Below are 14,664 nucleotides of genomic sequence, written 5' to 3' on the forward strand. Positions count from 1 at the left end.
CTGGGCTGAAGACGGAGGCAAACTGGCTTGCTAACCTCTGGGTACCTCTCAGAGAGAAAGCGCGGAGCTAGTATCCTGGGGGGCTGGCAAACATTTGGTCTTATCTTTCAGGCTGTTTCCTCACCTCTCTCAAAGGCGTTTTTGATGTCATTCACTTCCACCTGCGATCCTGACACTCGGAAGATTCCCTCATGCTGTAGTCCTAGGAAGACAGGGAAAAGTGATCAAGGAGACAAAAAAGCAAATTCAACACCATGGCTCCAAGCCTAGTTGAGTGTCTGTCTCCCTCAGCCAGTGTGTATATAAGCATCCTGTCTCTCTTCTTCAGGCCAGAGGAGGAAGTCTATACAAGGATGGTGGAAAAGTCACTGGAATGAATATGAGGCATTGGCCTAAAGAAAGCACCGAGTCAGAGACTTAAGGGAAGAGATGTCTACACCATTTCTGATTCTGACAGAGTCTATGAGGCAGGCTCCTTCTCCAGCCTTTGCTTCTCTGTCCCCAGCTACAAAGTAGGGAAGTGATTCCTGGCACCTGCTTATCCCTAAGGGTCAGGGATGAGATTTGGGGGCATGGCAGGCAAGCCATTACACACCACCAGAGTTTCATAGGGTCTGAGATCATACTTAGTGCTTTAGCTGTTCTAACACTGTTCGGCTGTTCTAGAGGACAATGCTTTCACTACTTATGAAAAAGGGAGGACATAAATTGGTACAACCACTATGGAGAACAGTACGGAGGTTCCTTAAAAAACTAAAAATAGAATTACCATATGATCCAGCAATCCCACTCCTGGGCATATATCTGGAGAAAGCCATAATTCGAGAAGAGGCATGCACCCCAATGTTCATTGCAGCATTATTTACAACAGCGGTCCCCAACCTCTTTGGCACCAGGGACCAGTTTTGTGGAAGACAATTTTTCCATGGATGGTGGGTGGGGGTGGGCAGAATGGTTCAGGCGGTAATGCGAGCGATGGGGAGCAATGGGGAGCGGCAGATGAAGCTTCGCTTGCTCGCCCACCGCTCACCTCCTGCTCTGCGGCCCAGTTCCTAACAGGCCGTGGACTGGTACATTGTAAATCAACTATATTCCAATGTAAAATTAAAAAAAAAAAAAAGAGAAAGAAAGAAAAAGGGAGGACATGAAAAGACAAGTGATCAGTCAACAGACAGCATTGCAGGCACTGTGCCAGCCACTGGTCCTTGACTGCAGTTTGACTCTAAAGGCAACATGCCTCAATGCCACACTAGAATAATGTGCATGAAAACGATGTCTTTTTGAAGTTTGTTAGGGTAAAAATAATAATAGAAAGTTAATGCATGTGTGGTGATTGCTTCTGTGCTTATAGCCACATAAAGCAGGGGTTACCAGCAAGCCCATTTTCTAGGTGAGGGGATTGATAAGGGATGACCAGCATTAGGTTATGCAGGTGATAAGAACCAGATCCAGGGGCCCAGGCCTTCTGACTGCAATCATGTACTCCTTCCTCAACGCCAGGCTTGTGAGTCCTATTGGAGGGAAAGCGCAGAGGGTGGGGGAGCCCATTTGTCAGCCTGACGGTGGATACGGCTCACAGAGAGCACCCCACATGCAACTCAGAACTGGGGAGGGATCCAGGAAGCATGAGCCCAGGGGCTGGACTGAGCTAGCATCTTTTATCATATCAGGCCTGTCCAGTTTTTCTCAAGAGCACCGTGGCTCAAACTTGGGCATTTTGTCAAAGTTCCTCTGTTACAGCACGATCCATCAACATTTTTGAATCTCAAACAAATTTCTTCTTTGGAAAACAAAATAGAATAATGCTACATTTTGTCCACTGTTTTAGGACTCCCCTCTTGATGGGGGTCGTGTGGTGGTGGTGACTGGATTCTACCAGCTAGACCTTTGCAGTAAACCACACAGGCCAGGACTGAATCCCGAATCCAACTGTAGCAATAGTAAGAAGTAAGCAGGGGGAATTTAATTACCGGGCTTGTAATAGGGCTTAAGTTGTCTGTTCCTCTAGGGGAATCTCCAGAATATCCCTCACAGAATGGCAGGCAATGTTAAGACCCCAATGTAACTACCATATTAGTCACCAATGGGGTGTAACAGCCAGGTAATGCCGTATAAACAAAGAATGTAAACAGCAGGTTTCTCACAGAAACAGTCACCTACTCAGCGACTTGTCGGAAACACAGTATAATATAAGGAACTGTCATCTCAGGGACCAGGCTACTCAGTCTCATGCGTGCAGCCAACAGTTTGCTGAGAGAGGATCATCTCAGTACTTTTTGGTAGATTAGACATCAAGGACAAGCCAATTTGGCCCACGGGCCCAGAACAAGAAGAAATCAGAGGAGAGCTTATTGGAAACCAGGCAGCAGGCCTGAGGCACACCGAGGTCCCTTTCTGTCTGGTTTCCATTTCCCCTCGAGAACCGAGGCTTTAGAAGGGCCAACATGTGCTCTTGCTCAACAGATAGAATCTTTAGAGTGTCTAATCTGATGATTCTGAAAGTAGGAACATTAATAAATGGTCGGTTTCCAGAACGTGAAGGAGAAAAGCACTTGGCTTTTTATTATAATGCAGGTAAGGCCTCACATAACCAAGCCGACACATGCATGACCTTTCTCACTTTTCCTTAGTGCTCACTAACATAAAAGTATAAAGCCAATCAGACTTGGGTAAGTTATTTGGAAACGGCACACAACTGTCCATTTTGTGCTGGATCCAGCTGTTGCCCAGAGTTGCTCTGCTAGAGAAGTCTTGAAATGATTGCCACACCACCACCTCTTGCTCACGTGTCTCTGCTCCCTTCCTCATGGAAATGGTGGGGTTTTTCCATCCTGATCGAGTCTCAGTTGTTCCTCACATCCCTTCTCTTCGTTTAAGTCTTCCTGGATCACCTGGACCCACCATTTACACGTGAGCCTCAGCTTTCTCATCTATATAATGGGGACTAGAACATCTACCTCCAAGGGAACATGAAGATAGTAATGACGTGCAAATTTTGGCAGTTGGTGGGCCACAGATGTTTTGGGGGCTGACAGAATTTATGGACCCTATCCCCATTAAATGCACATATACAAACATTTTATCCATCATCTTTAGGGAGCTCAGGAATACCTTAAGTCCCTATCTGGGGGAAAAAATTCAATTTGCTGAACAATTTTTTTTTTTTGGACATACCACACGGCTTTCGGGATCTTAGTTCCCTGACCAGGGATTGGACCTCTGCCCGCTGTTGTAGAAGCGTGGAGTCCTAACCACTGGACACCAGGGGATTCCCTGAACAAATATTTTTTGAACAGCTACTATAGACTAAGGTTTTTTTTCTTCTTTAAATCAACAATATATTTATTTGCTTCATCTTATAATATTTACACATAAAATGGCTTCAGAATTGCTGGCTCACCACCCTGTGATAAAAACAATTATCGACTACTGTGCATTATTTTACAGTTCTTTTTGTTGTTAGACTTATAGTATATAATCAAAATACTGTTTTTCAAAGAAACTTAGATTATTTTCTTCCTCATCTCCTCAGTGTGCCTATGTTATTCGTCTGTAATACAGTTAGGTTTATTTGTTACCTTTTGTATTCCATTTGGAGTTTTACCCACATCTTTGTTTTATATATTTGTTTATTTATCTTTTGAGTACGGAAAACACCCATGTAGTTCTAAAAGTCAAAATTACACAAAAAGGAATACTCAGAGAAATGTCACTCTTCTCCCATTTCTCATTCCCCCATTCTTTTCACTTTTTTGACCCATTCATGTAAATAACCAGTCAAATATTAGTTTCTGGATTCATCCTTCCTATATTTCTTCTTGCAGAAGTGACAAGGCACATGTATATTCTTATACCCTCTTCTTTCTTACATGAAAGGCAGCATGCTATAGATACTCTTTTGCCCTTTGCTTTTTTCCACTTGACAATATATCCTGGCAACCTCACCAGATCATTTCATGGACATCTTCCTCATTCTTTTTTGCAGCTGCATATTCTCCCACTGTGTGCATATACCATAGTTTATTCATCTATTCTTCCATGTATGGCATTTAGGTTGTTTTGTTTCTAATATTTTGCAATTACAAATGAGGCTGCAATAAATAACTTGTGCAAATGTACTTTCATATTTTGGAGGTGTATCTTCATGGTAAATTCCTAGAAGGACAGCTGGATCAGATTAGTGCATATGTAGTTTTGTTAGATGTTGCCAAATTCCCCTCCAAAAGGGTTGTATGGGTTTGCATTCCCATCAGCAATATGTGAGCATACCTGTTTCCCCAGAGCCTTACCACAGAAATATGCTAAGTTTTGGTCTCCTCATGTACTGTGCCTGTACAGGGGCAGGGACAGGTACATTCAAGCCACGATATCCAGAACGCATCCACTTCTCAACAACTCCACAGCTGACACCCTATGCCATGTCTTCCCTGGGCTACTGCAGCAGCCTCCTATTTCCTCCTATGGTCTTATCTCTACACAGCAGCCTGGAATCCTTTAGAAAGATCACTCCCTGTTCATAAATTCTCCAACAGCATCCCACTCGCTTAGAATAAAATCCAAACACCTACCTTAGTCGACAAAACTCTAAGAGTCTGGCCTCTGGCTTCATCTCCTGCCACTCTCTTCTCCACTCACTCTGCTCCAGCCGCACTGGCATCCTGAGTGCTGGTCCTTGCATATGCCAAGGATCTCTGCATGTGATGTTTTCTCTCCCCAGAACACTCTTCCCCAGATACCCATGTGGCTCACTCCCTGACTTCCTTCAGGATGGCAAATGTCACCTTCCTGCGTGACCTAAGAGTTTCCCTGAACAATCCACCTAGAACAGTATCCCCTCTCCATTCTCCATCTCCTCACCTTGCTTTATTTTTCTTCATGACACTCACCAACACCTGATATATATTAATTTGTTTATCAACTGATCATCTATTTATTGGTCCTTTAGTAGAAAGTAAGGTTCATGAACACAGGAACTTTTTCTTGGTACACAATGCGCAATCAATATACACACAGACGGTCCTCAACTTACAATGGTTTGACTTAAGACTTTTCGACTTTACGATGGTACAAAAGCGATACACATTCAGTAGAATCTGTACTTGGAATTTTGATCTTTCCTGGGCTATTGATACGTGGTATAGTACTCTCTGTGACGCCGGGCAGCAGTCATGGGCTGCAGCTCCCAGCCAGCCATGCAGACACGAGGGTAAACAGACGATACACTTACAATCATTCTGTACCCAGATAACCACTCTGTTTTTCACTCAGTATTCAATAAATTACATGAGACATTCAACACTTTATTATAAAACTGGCTTTATGTTACATGATTTTACCCAACCGTAGGCTAATATATGTGTCCTAAGCACGTTTAAGGTAGGCTAGGCTAAGCTATACATGTTTGTGTATAAGACTTGCAGGTTAGGTGTATGAAATGCATTTTTGACTTTAGATATTTTCAACTTACGATGGGTTGATCGGGATATAACCCTATCATAGGAAGATGTGTGCTTGCTGAATGAATGAATGAACAGAATGTATGGATGAGAGAATCCGAGTTCAGACTCTCTTGTTCCTATTGTCCTTTAGGCACAGATAATTCTTCCTCCCCTGAACTCAGTTTGGACTTATCTTTGCCAGCTGCTTGACTATTAATCATTACCATCTTGTGAAATTTCTTATACTGCTATTCCGAATTACTATAGCTTATCTCTTTTTATTTAACTTTTTACTTGCTTATTTATTTTCTCCCAACTGCGTCTTAAAACCAGGTAAAGACAGGGTTACCCCTGTTTTTGTTTTCCTATTTGGCAATGCATGGTGCTCAGCCCCGATCAGGGGCTTGATAAATATTTACTGACTGTTCAATAGTGCTGTACAATGCTGTTACTTCTGGTGGATGGAGATACAATGAAAAATTTGTAGCTGATTGGAATGGCATAAGTTGTAAACATGCTAATGCAATTATTATTCCAAAAATAAACCCAAGCAATGCCCCAGTTTATTGGGAGGAAGGAGGAAGGGAGAGAACGGCTGCTTCTGAATTGAGACCAGTGATCATCTACATACCTCCTTAGCGCCAAGAAGGTCATTCTGTCACTTTTCTTATAACTAGGCAGGATAACATCTAAGAACAATTTCTGATGCCCAGTTCCTAGAAATGTTCATGGTGCTTACTCAGATATCTGTGTTTTCTAAACACTCTTACACTTGGAAGACTCAATTCACCTCTTTCCCTAAATTCTGTCCAACCAGCCTCGGAGCTGGTGAGGAATGGATTTATGAGATTCAGCGTCATCCAAGCAGAAGACAGCGTGACTTAGTTGAGAAGGAGCCAGCCCTGCCAGACTCTTAAATGTTGGCTACAACCTTAAGAGTAGCTACCAACTGAGCTCTGGAGATGCCCTAAACAGTGAGACCAAACCAGAACAAAAACTGAATATTACCAGGAGTCAATGCAATATTGTAAAAGGAGCTTGTTTTCAAAGCAGTCTGCTGCAGAAAGCCAATGTGACAACAAAGGTCCAGGCTATGCAGTGGGAGATACCAACATGGGCAAAGACGGTGAGTAATGGTGAAACTAGCGTCACCACACTGGACCAGCTAGACTTACTCACATAACAGCTATAATTTAAAACACACTCTGTGGGCTTCCCTGGTGGCGCAGTGGTTGAGAGTCCGCCTGCGGTCCGGGAAGATCCCACATGTTGCGGAGCGGCTGGGCCCGTGAGCCATGGCTGCTAAGCCTGCGCGTCTGGAGCCTGTGCTCCGCAACAGGAGAGGCCACAACAGCGAGAGGCCCGTGTACCGCAAAAGACAAACAAACAAACAAACAAAAAACTCACTCTAAGCTAGAAAAGGGAGTGTGGTAAGTGGCTCAGGCACCTGGGGGTCAAAAATACATGATATTTTTCTCTCAATGTCTAGGTGTGGCCATTCTGAGGTAGCAAACATTATGTGAACAAATAAGATTTTATTCCTCTTTGGAGAATGTCAGGATGGGAAGTCGATCTCTATTCTTACTCTATAAAGAATTCCTGGAAGTTCTTCCCAGTTCTTGCACAAATATGGGCAAGGCTGTAATCCTGCTTACCGTGTCTGCTGATAAACCGGATACAGCTTTCTACCACCAAAGGAATTGCCTGGCTGGAATCCTAAAAAGCCAAAGAAACACAACATTAGAATCTTCAAAGAGAGACAGCCCAGGGTCAGAGAAAATGAGCCAAAACCACATGGAACTTGTCTCAGCTGGATCAGTGGCTGGTCCACAAGAAGCATCCAGCCTGGCCTCCACGCTCCAAAGCACATGCACAACCATCTACTTGGAATGCCTCATACCAACGTCTTAAATTCAGTGCGTCCTATATGAAACTGATCATTTTTATCCCACGGTCCCCCCCCGCCGCAGCCATACAATCAATCAATACATACATATATTCTGTCAAGTTTGCCTCCTAAATCCATTTATTTCTCTCCATCTCTACTGCCACCAACCCAGTCCAATCCACCAGTATCTCCATTCCCATCCCTGTCGTCCTCCAAACCAGTTTTTCTTCCCTCATATTGGTTAGGTGATCTTTAAAAGTGCACATTCCATCGTTTACTCTCCAGGCTAAACTCTTTCAAGGACTCCTCGTTACTTTCTGTACGCAGCCTTGCGTGTCTGGGGTCCTGTCTTAGCCTCCAGTTTTGTCTCCTTCTGCTCCTCAGTAAGTCCTCCTTTGCTCATGGCTTTGCGTGAGCTGCTGGAATGCTCCCCTCACCCTGGACCCCCACCCCCAGGGATGCTTTCCCAGACTCCCCAGATGAGATCAGAACCCCTGTCTACGGGGTCTCAGCACCTTGTACTTGGCCTTCACAGCCTGACTGTGACTTAATTGTGTGGGTATGAATATTTGTTTGCATTTGTCACCATTGGAGCTCGAGTTCCACAGGGCAGATCCTATGTTAATTCTTGGTGTCCATCTCTGGCCATGATGCTCTCACATAGCAGGTGCTCAATTAGTATCAGTGGAAGGTAGCAGAATGAATCAATGGGAGCAGCAGAGAGGGGGTTTGTTTGGCATAAAAGGCAAGAAAGAAAAAAACCTAACTCTTGGAAATAGTGGAAAATAATTGGTACTAACTTAAGCAGCAGGCCTCCCAGATATCAATCTTTGCTCTGCCATTTTTGCTCTACAATCCTGCCATTTATTTAACTTCTTTTGGCCTTAATTTGGTATGTACTAACTGGGGAGGGGGATTGGTGGTGAGGAGAGTAACAGTTCCTATTGGCACATGAACACACTGCTTACCATTTACAAAAGAATTTATAGAGGTGTTGGGTCATATATTAAGTGCTTTAGATGGATTGGTCCTGGTAACAACCCTATGGGATGTGTATTATTACTATCCTCATTTGACAAGTGAGGAAATGAAGGCTTAGCAAGGTGAAATAGCTGCTTATGGTGACCCAGCTGCTAAGTAGAAGAGCCAGGATTCAAAACCAGGCAGTCTCCCCCTGAGACTGAGCATCTCACTGCCACCCATACTGCGTCCTAGGAGATTGGCAAACATAGTCAGGTGTGAATACCAAATATTACTGAAAACCAGTAGGGTTTTCTAGTGCATCGAAACGCACAACCACTCAGTTACAGGGAAGGAAGGGACCAGGCAGAGTGACCTTAGTCCTAGTTAGAAAGGGCTTTAGATGTTCAGGACAGAGACTGGGCTCTCCAGTAGGATGGGTCCTGTGGCTTCTGCCCATTTCACAGGTTGGTTTGTGCCTCTCCCCCGGCTCTAAATTTTCAACTGTAGCTGGCGGTTTGGCCACTAATAGGGAAGCAGCTGGGTCCCATGAAGATGCCAGGCTGAGAGAAGAGCTGGCGTGGCCTCCAGCTCCTGAGCTTGCTGGAAAGCCAGGATGCTGCCAGAGGACGTACTGTGTACCAAAGTGCAGCTGGAGTCAGGAGGGTCTCAGAGACCCAAATGCTCGTCTCATGACCCCCAGACCCGTCTGCTTCCTCCAGCTCTCCAGCTTCAGTAGCCAGTGTCTGCCTTCTTGTTGCCATCAGTAAATTCTACCAGTCAGTCTAGGCTGGTCTCAGAGGAAGAATCTTTTTCAGCTCTTCCTTACATTAATGAAGAAACTGGGTTCCACTATAAAAAAAAACCCCAAACAATTTTTTGGAGGTCTTTTTATGTTTACAAACATCGTTATTATACTTTTCATTTACAAACAGTAGTAGCAGTGATAATGAGGACAGTGATATGAGGGTTTGTAAAGCTTTTCTGGTCCTAAGACCCAGAGGGAAGCAGGTTGGGAAGCTCACAGGTTATGGTTTCAATAAGTTACGTGAGTGCAAAATTCTGCCTCAACTTGTGGTAAAAGGAATATCAATGATAGCTAAAGGGAAGCATGCAGGGTTGCAGAAAGTAAAGCATCAAAGACATTAACCTGCATGTTCATGGTTACCAGAAGTGGCCCAGAGGATAATTTGTGGCAGACAAGAGTGGGCCAGAGATGACCTGTCCTACTGCAGAGGAGTATTTTCCTAGTCCCCAATGCTCCAGTGGAGCTTAAGTCAGAGTCCAGTGAAAACAAAGGACAAAGGACATTACAAGGACAAAAAGTCATGAGGGCTCTGACTCTCTCCTTGTAATGTTTCTGAGCTCCGAGTGAATCCATTTCCCCAGGACGTGCCCTGGTGAAGACCCTCACTTCACCATAGATCTTGCATACAACTGACCGAGCAGTGTCTATGTGTGTTCTTATTCAGTGTCTGTCTCTCCCTTTCTTCCTCTCTCCTTCCCTCCTCCAGTGTTAGAATCCATGTCAGTTTAATTCTTTTGTTCATAATATTTTTGGTCATTTAACCCCAGGGTTGGAAGGGCCCTTGAAGGACGATCGAGTCAAATCCCCATTCAATCAGATTAAAGGAACTTTAAACCAAAAGTGGAGGGAGAAAAGCAGCAGACATAACTTGGAAGAGATAGTAAAGCAGGGGTCCAGTGATTTGCAGCGGAAAGCAATCAAGAAGGTGGCTAGATAATGTCTAAATATGCCATTGTTTGGCAGAATTTCTCACACATGAGAGAGTTAGGATTTTTGCCAGGTACTGATCTTTGTTACATTTGTTAGGTTTACGTTTTCACCAGGGAGAAAATACAAGTCTTGACCCCTGATTAGATGTGGGTAATAAGGAAAACAGAGGCATCAAAGATAAGATGTGGGGCTTCAGGGATTGTGAAGAATAGAGGGTCTCCATAAGAGTCGAGAAGTAAGGGGAGGTGCTAAGGAACCGAAAACGTGGTGGGAAGGTGAGGAGATGGATGCTGAGGGTAGGAGTTGCCACCGCAACTCTTGAGCATCAACGTCCTGCCCATCAGTTAGGAGTTAGATCCAAAGACTCAGAACGACAACGTTACAGAACAAGTGGACGCTTTGGGAAGGAGAGAAAAGAGACAGAATCATCCAAGGCAACGCAAGTGACAAGGGAAAGAATATGGAGGGAAGTCAAAAGAGGACCAAGCCTTGGGGAAATGCTTACATTTCGAGGAACAGAGAAAGATGGGCCAGCAAAGAAGATACGGAAGTAATAGGAATGAAAATTCTGGGCTTGAGGGGAGCAGGCAATGCTTGGAAGCAGCAGTTGAGGCATCTCTTTTTGAAGGAAAGTCAGATGGTCTGAACCTAGGCTTTGCTAGGGTCAAAAATGATTGGAATGCATTGGGTAGACTCAAAAGCAAAAGTTACACAGCTCTTCCTCTTGTTTGGCTGATTTGCCATAAACAACCAAACAAATTTTATTTCCTGGTTATGTATACGTGATTACTCCTCTTCCAAATTACTCACTATTTACCTTTCTGACTATCTTAGAAAAACTCTTCACTGATCCACCATTAGATCTGAGCTGCTGGAAAAAAAGTGAATGAAAATAAGGTCTTTACTTGATTGGGGTTTCTGGTGCATGCTGGAACTCTTACACAAATCTAGCACCTGGCAAATATGCTTTGCTTGCAACTGCCTAGGCACAGCAGGATGAAAACCAGATGGGAGCAGTTCTTTTCTGATTATGAGCCCAACCAGGGACACAGATCACCTGCCAAACCGTGGCCTTTGGCACTCCTGCAGCCAGAGTGGTCGCACCCAGGCTCCATCTATATGTAAGAGGCTCAATTTCAGCCCAGGAACTGAAAGGAACAAACTTCAAGGTCAATCCTGTTCTTATTTTCGAAGGGGGGTGGGATAAAAAACATTGCTCCCTCTTTAAGATATCCACCTATTAATTTTAAATGTAATAAATGATCCCGGGGAGGCACACCGTTCCTCTCTAGTTTTAACTGAAATTATGAAAGAAAGGGGAAGCAGAAACAAAGAAGAGGAATAGAGGAAAGAGAACTGCAATGACATCTTTATAATTTAAAAAATGTGTAATTGCATCTGATGGTGTTCTCATTAAAAGAAGATCCAAAATAGAGAAGGGAAAAAAATTAGTGACAGCAAAGCTAAGACAAGTGCGGGCTATGTTATCAACTTCCCCAGCTGGACTGCCCAGCCAGCTGAAGCAGTGAGATCAGCTGAAGACCCTGCAGGGGCTACCACCATCGCAGAAACCATGTGCCCTCTCCATTCCATTAACTCCCTGCGGCTACAGCCACTGTGAATTACCCAAAATGATTTTTTAAAGGCTGGATCAGCTTTCCCCTGAGTAGACACAAAGACATTTCTGAGCTCTCTCCACCCCCTCTCTGCTAACTGCCTGCTGCATAGCTGGTATGAGCTTAGGGGATACAAAACCATTTTAGTATTTGCCATAAAGTATAATTAGGAAGTCCAATTTGCAACTGCAAAAAAAAAAGAAAAAAACCCGTCAATTAATTTTTTTTAAACAAGCATAAGTGCTGTTTAGATTATCCACTGATGTGGACTGCCCATGCCGAGCTAAGATCCCTCCTAAGGTGGGTCATGAGAGCTGGTTGCTTACAGCTCAGTGTCAGATTTGAATACAACTCTGAAGATAACGCACATAATTGCAGAGCTCAATGTCTCTTGCTTATCATTCCTAGACCAGACTTATCTTTACATTTTTAGTATGTCTTAGAAATACATCTAAGATGACCATGCCACCAGAAACAAACAAAAACCTGCAAACTTGGTCTAGGTGATTAGATGCTGTGAGTTACTGTCATATTGGTACCCATGTATGAAGTGTGAGGCCTCTTTCACGGTCTCCTAGAGAAGTAGCACCAAAGATAGTTCTGGCACAGTCTGCCACAGTCAAACCAGACCTCTAGCATGTAAGAGCATAAACGACTAGAGAGGAGAGGAACGAGTCCCTGCCCCCCTCACTAATTTGATGAAGTTGCCGTAATATTAAACATACTATGACTAAATGGTACATTCCAAATGTAAGCATGAAGGCAGAAAAGTGTCTGTCCCATCCACACTGGAGTTCCATAATTATCTGGGATCTAACCATTTCACGCCAGACAAGCCTGCCTCTTGCTGGGCCCTTACCTGTTTCCTCACAGTTGAGCTACGCCTGTGGTTGAATGCAGCAACAGGGAGGGAAAAGAGAAAATGAGATTAAAAACAATCTGTGAGATAGTTAATGAAACAAACCACATTAATCAGCTCAGTCCCAGAAGTGGCTAAGAGACTTGATAAGTTACCTTCCAAATGAAGCCCAATAAAGCGCTTTTCACAAAAGCTTAGAGGTCTCTGGTTTTAATGTCTGCCACCATTCAAAAGTAGAATAGGAGGGAATTGGTTCAATTTGCAGTAAAATATATGTAGGTCAGACAACAGGAAGATTTCTCCATTTGCAAGGAGACACTAGTAAACACCAAAGGAAGCTATGGTTTTCTTTCTCTTGGAAATAAATCCTTAGGGAAAAGATAAGGAGCGATTTTCCCGGAATTTAGACAGTAGTGTCCAGACTGGAAGGAACCTTAGCGATTCCATAGGTCAATGCTTTTCAAGCTGTGTTTAGCCTTGGAAGCTTTTTCTCCAAGGGAATCTGACTCAGACAATAATACCCAAGCAAGGAGAGCAGTGATGCCTCTTTGAGTGAGGGAAGGAGGTAGGGACCAGAGCCCAGCTGCTGGGCACCTTCTGCCACTTCCACTAGTCTCTTCTTAAGGACCTCTTTGGAATCCTAGAGCTCCTTGGATCTAGGTGATTGCTCTGTCTTGTCTTTTTTTTGGCCACGTTGCACAGCTTGTGGGATCTTAGTTCCCCTCACAGCGACTGAACCCATGCCCCCTCCAGTGGAAGCATGGAGTCTTAACCACTGGACTGCCAGGGAAGTCCCTCTCTATCTTGTCTTATGGATGAGGAAACTGGAGTTCAGCGAGGGGAAAAGAGCAGCCCAAGGTCACACAGTGAATAACACAGCATAAGGGAATTCAGCTCAGCTCTTTTCACTCCCATAGAGCCTTCTGCAGTTATGGCACTTTAGGTGAAATTAGCACCAGGAAGGTATATTCTACAGAATTCCATTATCCTGGTTCCCTCCAGTCAACAAGACTAGTATATTTATGGGATCTTTATTGTGATCCACGATGACAAAACGATGAAAGCCAAATGAAGCTATTTTTAAGTAATGAGCCTATAATTGTAAATGGCCTCATGACTATTGTGTGTGTGTGTGTGTGTGTCGCCAGATATACGTGGTTTATATAATGGGCTAACGCAGGGTCTCTAAGGAGTCCGGCCCGTTAAAGCTCTTTCCCCAGTTAAATCAGCACATTTTTAGGCATCTGAGAACCGTCGGCTGAATGAATGCCTTGCTGGCCGCCAACTCACGAGTTTTCTCATAGCAGCTCCGTGACTGAGAGGGAAAATATTTGGCTGGGGTGGGGGAGGGCGGGGAAGGTGGGGAAAGATTGGGAGGGCTGCATACTTGTACATCAGGCGAGGATGTCTACCAATGCTGTTGGCAAGCAATGCAATGTAATATTTCATTATCAAGCGACACTCGCTAATTAGAGGCTGTCATCTTTTCCACGTATAAAAAAAATTTCAGGTCAAATGCTATCTTCTGATCCTCGTTCCCTAGGTCAGAGACCTCCCAAAACCCACATGTTGAAGTCTAAAAGCTAAGGTTAGGTTACCAGGATCCTCCAGCGTCGAACATTTCTTTTCCGTGCAACGCAGTGGTTTTGGGGGGGTCTCTGGGACTATTTTGGCAAACGGTAACTCTCTTCACTTAATTCTGCTCGGCAAATCCCATTTCCATTTGAGGCCAGATGGGGTCAGCAAGGTAAAGGGATGGAAGCCACCCCTGCCCTAGGCTACCCCTTTGCAAAGTCATCCAACACTTCTACAACTCAACTCCTTGGCTCTTTCCCAGGTTGGGATGGCTCTACCCCTCCGGCCTCTCTTCATCCCTTCCCAGGGCTGTCTCAGGCCACACCTACCTGGCCAGACTGCAATCTGTCCGCTGACCTGTTGGAAAGACAAAGGCAAAAAGCACATGTTGAAGCAGACGGGGTGAAAGGGGGAGACTTGCTCCCAGGAATGACTGTCTGCCCGGCTCCCCAGGGAGCCCCGAGGATCACGTGTGACTAGCCTTCCAGGCAAAAAAGAAGAGGGCACCCTGGTCCTCTTTCTGGGCCTCGTTTCTGATGCTTGTTCCCAGCCCAGGGCTGCTGGTATCCTGAAACCTTAGGATTGCCAAC

The 14,664-nt window shown here is 44.5% G+C and overlaps 1 protein-coding gene across 10 annotated transcripts in view; it reads right to left on the reverse strand.

The window, feature by feature from the left end:
- The window catches only part of SRGAP2 (SLIT-ROBO Rho GTPase activating protein 2), a 238,155-nt gene that overhangs the window by 30,243 nt on the left and 193,248 nt on the right, over positions 1-14,664 (reverse strand). For all 10 annotated transcript variants that reach the window (XM_067729190.1, XM_067729188.1, XM_067729189.1 and 7 more), the window contains exons 12-15: positions 14,404-14,431; positions 12,500-12,524; positions 7,094-7,154; positions 125-202 (exon numbers count right to left, since the gene is read on the reverse strand). In XM_067729190.1, coding sequence (XP_067585291.1) covers positions 125-202; positions 7,094-7,154; positions 12,500-12,524; positions 14,404-14,431 — 192 coding nt within the window. The remainder of the gene's footprint in view (positions 1-124; positions 203-7,093; positions 7,155-12,499; positions 12,525-14,403; positions 14,432-14,664) is intronic.

The sequence above is a fragment of the Pseudorca crassidens genome, chromosome 2, assembly GCF_039906515.1.
Source record: "Pseudorca crassidens isolate mPseCra1 chromosome 2, mPseCra1.hap1, whole genome shotgun sequence".
Classification (NCBI taxonomy): Eukaryota; Metazoa; Chordata; class Mammalia; order Artiodactyla; family Delphinidae; genus Pseudorca; species Pseudorca crassidens.